The sequence below is a fragment of the Gymnoscopelus microlampas genome (assembly GCF_963454915.1).
Source record: "Gymnoscopelus microlampas genome assembly, chromosome: 8".
NCBI classification, from domain to species: domain Eukaryota; kingdom Metazoa; phylum Chordata; class Actinopteri; order Myctophiformes; family Myctophidae; genus Gymnoscopelus; species Gymnoscopelus microlampas.
Window position 1 is genome coordinate 54,012,663 of NC_139945.1, and position 9,973 is coordinate 54,022,635.

A 9,973-nucleotide genomic window follows, 5' to 3' on the forward strand; every position below is an offset into this window, starting at 1 on the left:
TTGTACAAGGGAAGGCGTGATGCTGTATCGATTGTATTGTCTGTATGTAGTTCTCATTATAAAATATATCAAATCAAAATAGACAAAATACAGATGGACCCTCGTCCTACTTACATCACACCAGCAGTTGATGCACTTCATTTCTCCGACCACGTGCACGCGGGGGTGCCAGTTGTCGCTGTTCTGGTAGTAGTTCTTGCCGAACCTGCATTGGCGCGTGCCATCCGCCTGCATCAACTCGCCATGCGCCGGCCCCGCTGCGGGTTTCTCCTCCTCGGGGCACTCCTTACAGCAGTCTGTGGGATTGCGTCTCACCGGTCGACTGCACTTCAGCGCGGGACAGGTCACCTTCTCGCAGTGCACCTCCCCTGTTGCACCCTGCAGGATACGGAGGAGAATATCAGAAGGTTAGGGAGAGTTGTTGGAAAGACGCACTTGTGCCTCGAATTTCATAAACTATCAATCGAGTAGTGAGACAAACGACTTCATGAGGGATGGTGCGAGCACCCTCCCTTTTTTTGCGGTGGTTACGGTAGCTTTACCTTGCAGGTGCAAACGGCACACTTTATGTAGCCAAAGGGAGGGACGAATGGATGCCACGTGGTTCCAGGGGCATGCATCTTCTGGTCTCCTTCAAAGTAACAACCTAGGAGAGAGCAAGAGAGACAGAGAGTGAGGGGTCAGTGAGGACAAACTGTTGGCACAAAAAAGGCTGAGTCATAACAAGTTAACTTGTATCTGCAGGCAAGAAGAGAGAGAGAGAGAGAGAGAGAGACAGAGAGAGAGAGAATCAAATACAGAGGGGAGAGCTTTAGGAATACTGACAAAGGATATGGGGAGAGAATAAAGGAAGCGAAGCCATCAGGCAGAGATGAACTGAGAAACAGAAGGCATGTGAGAGACAGCACTAGAGAGGGAGAGACAGAGTAGGGAATTGAGAGCACGCATGAGGCAGAGAGATGGCACCTACCTTCAGGGTGTTCCTCTGATTTCTCTGGAGCTTTCGTATCCTTGGGCTCCTTCCTCTCTGCACAGGAAAAAGGAAATGGCAACATAAAAAGGGATTAGTTTTCAACTTAACGACTTCTGCGGGAAGCCCTTCGAGACTTCAACCAAAGGGATTAAAAGAAACGCGCAAACCCGGTGCCCAGACGCACTCACATAGTTGTATAGCTCTCTTTCTCAAAATGTCGAGTCAATTCAATGTATTCAATTAAATTACAATATGAAACCTATTTCTCCCTCATCTCTTTTCTATCCTTCTGATTATATTTAAGAATCTCTTTCACTCACCATCACAGACAGGGCAGCACTTGTCGTCGAGCTGAACGGTGCGAGAGCAGGTCAGGGCCGGACAGATGACTGGATCACAGATTACTGTACGCTTCTACAGACAAAAGAGACAGACAGAAAACATGTTTACAATGCATTTCTTTAGTATGAAAAGAAAACCAACCTACAAGCATACAGCATATTCAGGATATTCAGTTCAACAGAATCCGTTGCTACAGCCAACAAATATTTAGATTCTTTAGGAGAAACTTTAATGTGTATCCTATCTTTTTCTTTTGTATATATTGTATTTAGAAAAAACACACGTAACAAAATCCCGGAATCCTATCTTGCTATTGCGTGGAGGAATGCGAAAATCTGACGTAACACATAAAACAACATGTTTAAAAGCATTTTTGATAGATTCTACGCAGGCTGCCAGCGATTTCACAGTGCAAGACCTCGTCACACAAGAACGCATTGGGAAGTGATATATTTCCATGTCACGTTCCCTTTAAGAACTCCACAGTGGCTTAGGTCAATTTCAGGAATGCAAGCAGTGATCAAGAGCTATTCATTACAGTAATCCCAGTTCTCGCTGCTCATAACTGGTCGGCACACTTGATCTGAGACATGTGTTTCTTGTCTGTATGGGCTTGCGGTGTGTGTCTTATCCCTCCTACCTGGCAACTGCAGGAGAAACACTTGTCATAGTTGGGGGTCCAGCGCGAGCCGTGAGCTTGGTGCTGGCTCTCAAAGAAGCACGTGTGGGGGTCTTTCTTCAGCTCCTCGGGGTCCCGAACAGACAGGTCGTCAGCGCCCTCCGCCCCGTCGCCCCTCGTCCCGAACTCACAGTTATTTGGTATGTGGACCTGGAGGGGAGGGGTAAGCAAAGGAAGGGGGGGAAACAAGGAGGCAGGGTGGGAAGAAGGGAGGAAGGAAGAAAGGAGGGGAGGAGAGGTTAGAACATGCGTGATTTGTTGGCCATACCTGACCTGATTCTGGTGTCAAGCTGACTTGTTAATTGCTCCTAAATGGAGCATTCAGCCTTGCTTTCTGCTCAGCACTCCTGGCAGATGGCTGTTTATGTGTTGGACCTGTTTGCGATTAAAGCGGCTGGACCCTACTGACACTGTGTGTGTGTGTGTGTGTGTGTGTGTGTGTGTGTGTGTGTGTGTGTGTGTGTGTGTGTGTGTGGGGGGGGGGGGGGTAGCTTACAAAGACCAGAACACCTGCAAGTATGTCTTTGAGTGTTAAACTGCCGGTCCTTGAGCATGTGTATGTGCATGTTGTTGTGTCTTCACACCCCAATAAACTTTCACTTTTCAACAAAACCTTGGTGAGCTGGACGAACACCTGCTAGTGAAAGTGTGTCTGTCTGTATGTTTGAGTGTGTGTTTGTGTGTGTGTGTGTGTGTGTGTGTGTGTGTGTGTGTGTGTGTGTGCACGTGCGTGTGCATGCGTGCGTGCGTGCATGCGTGCGTGCGTGCGTGCGTGCGTGCGTGCGTGTGTGTGTGTGTGTGTGTGTGTGTGTGTGCGCGTGCGCGTGCATGACTGTGGGCTCATGTTAAGTGCTACGCTAAGTGAGCAATCACACACACACATAAACACTCTGATGTCTAAACAAGCGCCAGAGGACGCGCTCCCTTACAACTGCCCTTCTCTCCTACATTTCACGCCTTTTTACCTCTCTGCTCTGTTTCCTGCCGTAACATGCCAACACCCTGCAATAAGATGCAGTCATCATCACCCCCCTCAAAAAATCCTCAGTGAGTCTCACTTTTCACCATTGACAAATACAGAACTTTTTCTCTAGGGGAAAAAAAAGACTTCCGCACTTCACTGGAAGTGCTACTAGAGAAATGATTAACTGTTACAGTAGAAATAATATTGTATTATTCTGCCCCTAATCAGATGTAGATGTGGATCTGTTGCAGGGTGGTTTGTAGCTCTGATCAGAAACACTCTTCATGCAAATTTGGGAGGTGGGGGGGTAGTGTTCATTCAACGCACGCAGCTGTATGTCACAGACACACGCAGGCAGAGATACGCAGACATGAATGATTACAATACCCTGCCACGCATCACTGCGGTCAGGGTAATAAGTCAATGGTTAATCATAGACGTCAAGTGCTGAACAGAATAGGAGCGGGTAAATTGTTTCACAGACTCCCATCTTCGCTGAGACTTGGCCTCCAATAAAAATGTACCGTGTCAAGGTTGTATTACATCGATTTCATGCTGTAAAACGGTTGTCCTGTAGCAGTAATACAGTTGTTCATCCAGAGTCAACGGTGCTGTTTTAAAATGGCTATAAGTCACGCTTGTCTGATGATGGTGCCTGGCGTGTATGCATGTATGGTGTGAAACGATGCTTCTGTGTCGGTCCCTTTTTAGCTCACTCACCTTTCCTCGAATCTCTCCTCTGGGGTTGAGCTTGGTGCTGACCTGGATGAAGGCTGTGCCCCTGTCCAGGTGTCTGAGCAACTCCACGCTGATGTCCTTCAACACTCCATGGGCCTGGAGGAGAGGAGAGGTATAAAAAGACAGCATAAGAAACGATCGGAAAAATAGTCGTGTGTGTGTGTGTGTGTGTGTGTGTGTGTCTGTGTGTGTGCGTGTGCGTGTGCGCGGGCACGTGTTCACATACCTGTGAGCCGTAGAAGCCTGTCAGCAGTCTCTTGTGAGTGGCGCTGCGGTCGTCCAGCTCGCCGATCTCGGCCAGTCCGTGGAGGTGGGCGTTGACCGTGAGGTCGTCGCTCTTGCTGAGCCCGGTCACCACGATCTCGTAGTGGAGGTGACACTGCTGGTCCACCGACACCCAGGCGTGGCCGGCCGTGCCCGTCCTCACCGGAGGGGACACGAAATGGCCAGCCAGCGTGACCGGGAGCTCTGATAAGAGAGAGAGAGAGCAAAGGGTTGGATTAGGCTTGAATGACTATGTCTATCAATCGGTTTGAGATTCATTGCAGAAGGATACATTAAGGAAATCTGTCTGTCTGTCTGTCTGTCTGTCTGTCTGTCTGTCTGTCTGTCTGTCTGTCTGTCTGTCTGTCCGTCCGTCCGTCCTCGTGTCTCACCATGCCTGGGGGCGTCCAGTCCGCTGTAGAGCAGTGCTCTGATCTGTCCCCTCAGCTCCCCGTCCTGGAAGTGCGCCGTGGCCACGTTGATGAACAGCTCGTTCTGCAGGAACATGTGGATGTGCCGCGCCTCCAGGCGGCTCCAGCTGCCCGCGGCGTGGCCCGTGCCCTGGTCGTACTCCGGCGTCAGGTCGTACAGCACGGCGCGCTTGTTGCGCCGCCGCGGCTTGACCTCGATGGTGAGGCCCACCACGTCGCTGCTCAGCCCCGCCAACTGCACCTGTTTTAGAAGAAGAGGGGGTCTGGTTCAGTTCACTGCGGTTTGGATCATCGGTTTGACATTGGTAAGATTCACTGGAGGCTGTTAAAGCTGTACTATCAAACTGTTTTTTTTTTGTGTGAATACAATGTTATTTTGTCCAATCTGTATGGTAGACTAGAGTATGTTAATACAATAGAACTTCTACAATTGAGGTGGTTGTATTTGGTCTCCCCGCTCTTACCTGATATTCCAGTGTGCCGTTGTCGTGGAGATTAAAGATGGCCGAGCCCACGCCGCCCGTCTTCCCGGGTGTCAGCGCGTCGCCACTGGACATGACGCTCTGTATGGCTGCAGAGAGACACAGAAACAGAATTAGACACATGAAACGTCCTCTTAACCACTTAAACGACTATATATTCAGCGGACTGGGATGTACAGTCTACACCAAATCTCTTTATGAAAAATAGCCAATCTACGAGCTCACACAGCGGCACAATGCGCAGTGTTGTGAACGTGTCGATTGGCTCTTTTTCCTGAATGTTTGCCCCAGAACGGGGACGCTAGGTTTGATGAGGTCCCCCCACCCACTGATCTGAGGTCAGCCAGGCTGTGAGGACGGAGGTGTTGGAGGCAGGGATGAGGCAATGCTCTTGTGTCACGACACAATGCAGTGGACAGTGTGGGGGACTAGGGAGAGAGAGAGAGAGAGAGTACATTCCCTCACGCACACACACTTACTATGTCATGCCTTTAACATGGAGAGATAATTACTGGTGGGACAGAATATCTCTCTCTCTGTGTGTGTGTGTGTGTGTGTGTGTGTGTGTGTGTGTGTGTGGTGTGTGTGTGTGTGTGTGTGTGTGTGTGTGTGTGTGTGTGTGTGTGTGTGTGTGTGTGTGTGTGGTGTGTGTGTGAGAGAATGAATTTGGCCAAAATAATGGCACTCACACTCACACACACACACACACAGCAGAGCCCAAGGTTAAGCCTCAGAATGAGGTAACCCCTGGTGAATGCGGCAGGCTTAGTTAGAGAGGCTGATCGGAGGACAGGAGGGAATGAGTAACAGACAAAACGCTAAAGGAGAGACAGACGGACAGAAACAGGAACGACAGAGAGAGAGAGAGAGAGAGAGAGAGAGAGAGAGAGAGAGAGAGAGAGAGAGAGAGAAGAGAGAGAGAGAGAGAGAGAGAGAGAGAGAGAGAGGACAACGCCGTGAGCGCGCGCAAGGAGGAGATGATGACCAGAAGATATGATTAGATACGGCAAGGCATGACTTGGACAGAGTGAGAGAATGAGAGAGTGGACAAATGGACAGAGAGAGAGAGAGAGAGAGAGAGAGAGAGAGAGAGAGAGAGAGAGAGAGAGAGAGAGAGGATGAGGGAAAGGAGAGGAGAGAGAGAGAGAAAGAGAGGGAAAGGAGAGTGTTGGTTGGAATTCTTCACACATAACGTCAAGCTGTTAATCACACAACTGGAACACCGGCATGGAGAGTCAACTCTAACAGCCTGTGACCTTGGCAGGACCGGTGTGTGCTGCGTGTGCGTGTGTGCGTGTGTGCTGTGCGTGTGTGCGTGTGTGTGTGTGTGTGTGTGTGTGTGTGTGTGTGTGTGTGTGTACATTGAGTACATGTATATACATATATGTTCCTGTGCTGGGCTAAAACCAATACATCTTTATGTGTACACACACACACACACACACACACACACACACACACACACACACACACACACACACACACACACACACACACACACACACATGGAAATACAGAGCCTTGGTGTGCCACCAAGTCAAACACAGCAGGTCTATAAACATGGTTCTCCTCCAGCGATAAGACTTGAAAGAACAGAGGGAGAGAGAGGGAGGAGGGAGAGACTGAGAAAGAGACAGAAAGACAGACAGACAGACAGACAGAGAGACAGGGAGAGACTGAGAAAGAGACAGAAAGACAGACAGAGAGACACAAAGAGAGACACAGAGAGAGAAACAGAGAGCGGCAGTGTGAGTTTTTATAGACAGACAAAGAATGGCAAAAACAGCCGCAGATGGACAAGCGCAAACCAATGACAACCGAAAAACACATCCTCCGCTGATGAGAGTGACAGCGACAGTGCGAGAGAGAGAGAGAGAGAGAGAGAGAGAGAGAGAGAGAGAGAGAGAGAGAGAGAGAGAGGGAGGGAGAGGGAGAAGGGAGCCCAGAAGGTGAGCGACTCCTTCGGTGTGCATAGTATACACAGAAGAAAAGCCATAGCAGGTCCACTCACTGTCACATGACTTCCTGCCGGTGATGAAACCGGAGATGTGGCGACGGTCCTTGCTCTCGGTTGTTTCCACGGCGATTTCCAGCTGACCCCGGGACAGCCAGAACAGTTCCCGGCTGTTGAGATCCGTCAGCACCTCCGCAAAGTCCGGTCCTGTGGAAACAGACACAGCGACACGGTTAGCTGACACTGCTATCAGCGCACGGCCACGTCCTGTTAGGACAGTCCTGTTCCCCAACTCACGAGTTGCAGTACAATTCCTCAAGTGTTCATTTATTGATTTGTAACTCAGAGAATGTCAAAAATGTGTACATTCTCAGAGTTAAATTGAAATGTTTTTTGTTTTTTTTACAGTGTATGAGATTCATTAGATGGAATTTGTTTTGCATAGGCTATGACCACAATATAGCACTACTAAACAATGTACATGGGCCTAACCTCACGTAATTCAATTAAAATGGAAATACATCCAGAGTGGTGGTATATTGCTGTGTCAAGTGAATTGAATTACAGTGAAATTAAAGCTGGAACCCATTCAAAACTATTGAAATAACAAACCGTAGGTAAAAGAGCACCAGAATCCAGGTGTACCGGTAAAACCAGGATAATATTTTATAGTGTAGCAAGGCATGCAGAACTACACATTACACTAGCAGCACGTCATTTGTACCCATTATGTACTCATTTGCACTCATATGTCAATACAGAAACTGTCCCGACACCTAAGTGAAATCAACACATCAGGGCAGCCATGAGAATGTCACCATGTCCTTTTTTGTTTCATATTTCAAGTCGAGAGCTGTTGTTGCAATGCTGACATGTTGCCGCGGTAACCACAGCCGAACCAAAAAAACAGACCGAGGCAAGACGCGCTCCTGGTTCAACCATGCCTTACGGTAAACACAGATGAGCTGAGCTCAGAAAACTGCTTCTTTGGCAAACGGGGCTCAGAGCAGTAAAACTCGGACTTGGATTAATTCCGTGATGGCGGAAACAGATTTTAACCACTTAATCCCTATGTATACTTGTTGAGCGGAGTCCGTCAGGGTCTATTTTACTGCTAGTACCACCGCTTTCTTACTCTTCTTCCCCCCTCTACACCAAATCTCTTCGCCGAAAATGAATTAGGCGATCTGCAAGCTCACAAAGTGGCGCAATGCGACGCGTTGTGAGCTCGTAGATCGTCTATTTCCGCGGAATGTTTGCCCCCAGAATACAGGGACACCAGGGTTCATGTGATTAAGCTGAACTCTACGCACGGGCCCTCAACCTTGTGAGAGCATAGCTCGCATCCATCGGCACTAACGCATTGCACATTGGCCGCACTTTCATTTCCTTCCAAGGCGGTTTGACAGGGGTCCAGATCAACACAGTCGATTGGAGAGGAACGTTGAAAAATGTTGGATTAATGGGACAGATGTATGAGCATGTTGAGACAATGTTACTTTTATGAGCAGAGGCCCTCTATTTCAACACAAATATCCGTGTACCGTAAATCCACGGCCGCTGATCCAAAACAGAACGGGAGAGAGAGAGCGAGAGAGAAGGGAGGTGAGAGATAATTGGAAAAATGGAGAAAAGGAGGAGAAAAAAAACGAGAAGATAGCGTTCACGAGAAAGTGAGGCAGATAAAGGCACGCTCAGAGGTTGGAATCAGGATTTAAAGGGACACTTCACCGGTTTTTAACATATAATACCGTTGTTCTGGTGTGAAGGGATGATATATATAGTGTTGGGAAAATACTTTGTGTATTTCTCCTCAAAATACATGTAAGTATTTATTCAAACGTATTCAAATCAACAAAGACTGAATCTACTTAAACTTAAGAGACACGCTGGAACTAAAACAGCCTTGCCAGCGGTGGCGGGGCAATACCAGGGATTATGTAATGTTTCATGTGTGTGTTAGCTGCTATGTTCAGACTCAAGTCCATTTAAAGGAGACTGTTCGAGTCTATGTGTGTGTGTGTATTCGCCCGCCTATGTGTGTGTGTTTGAGGTCACGAAGAGAGAAAAAGGTGCATGGGCTCTCAAATTCACGCGATTCCTGGCAGAATAAAAAATAACCCCCCTCCCCCCCCCCCCCCTCCCTTGCATCCCTCTCTCTCTCCCCCTCTCTCTCTCTCCCCCCCTCTCTCTCTCTACCCACAGACCGCTAACCACTGACATGTGTGGGGAACGTGCATGCAGTCCCATCCTCTCTCTCTCTCTCTCTCTCTCTCTCTCTCTCTCCCCTGTCTTTTCTTTTTGCTCTCTCTCTCTCTTTCTGTCTCTGTCTAACTCATTCTCTCTCTCTCTTTCTCCCCCTGTCCCCCATCTCTTCATTCTGTTACCCCCCCCCACCCCCGACCCCCTCTGCGGTGTATATCTGGGTGTTTAGAAGTGATGGCGTCCGCAGCAGCAGCGACAACAGCAGTAGGATGTGGGAGAGAGAAACCACATCCGTCTCCGGGGGAAATAAGAGAGTGAGTGTGTCTCTGTGTCATCTGTTTCCAACCCTCCACCTCTTTCCTTCTTTCTTTTCTTTTATTTCTTTCTTTCCTTTCCTTCTTTCTTTCTTCTTTCTTTCTTTCTTTCTTCGCTAACAAACTCTGGGTTTCTTCCCCGAACCCCCAAACCCCCCGCCCCCAATACACATCTGACGTCTTTTTTGTACAATTACAAGAACATGGGAGCTGGGAAAACGTTACCCCTTAACCACATGAACCCAAACGTCCCTGTTCTGGGGGGGCGAACATTTGACAAAATAGCCGACTTACAAGCTCACAACACGTCGCAACAGCATGTGTTGTGATGTTGTGGACCGGGCCATGGCGGTATTAGACCGTGTCTTGTTAAGATTATATTTAAACACAAACGTTTTTTTTTTTTGTGTGCACGTTCTTTTCAGATTCTTTTTTAAAGGTGTCTTTGCGTGTGTGTGGACCAGACAACATCTCAATGTGTTTATGTTCTTACAGGAGGCGTTCTCCTTCCCTTTGAAGCAAATAAACACTTTCTCATCTTCTCTGTGTTACATTCTAACCACTTTAAACCCCAGCATCTGAATTCTGGAGAAAACTCTCACGCGCTGTGACACGTTGTAAGCTTGG

At 48.3% G+C, this 9,973-nt stretch overlaps 1 protein-coding gene across 1 annotated transcript in view; it reads right to left on the reverse strand.

Moving 5' to 3' along the window:
- chrd (chordin) overlaps positions 1-9,973 on the reverse strand; it is a 21,280-nt gene that overhangs the window by 1,488 nt on the left and 9,819 nt on the right. Inside the window, exons 8-17 of the mRNA XM_084064732.1 lie at positions 6,885-7,034; positions 4,856-4,962; positions 4,353-4,632; positions 3,923-4,164; positions 3,679-3,792; positions 1,956-2,144; positions 1,294-1,387; positions 971-1,027; positions 543-646; positions 115-378 (exon numbers count right to left, since the gene is read on the reverse strand). Coding sequence (XP_083920858.1) covers positions 115-378; positions 543-646; positions 971-1,027; positions 1,294-1,387; positions 1,956-2,144; positions 3,679-3,792; positions 3,923-4,164; positions 4,353-4,632; positions 4,856-4,962; positions 6,885-7,034 — 1,601 coding nt within the window. The remainder of the gene's footprint in view (positions 1-114; positions 379-542; positions 647-970; positions 1,028-1,293; positions 1,388-1,955; positions 2,145-3,678; positions 3,793-3,922; positions 4,165-4,352; positions 4,633-4,855; positions 4,963-6,884; positions 7,035-9,973) is intronic.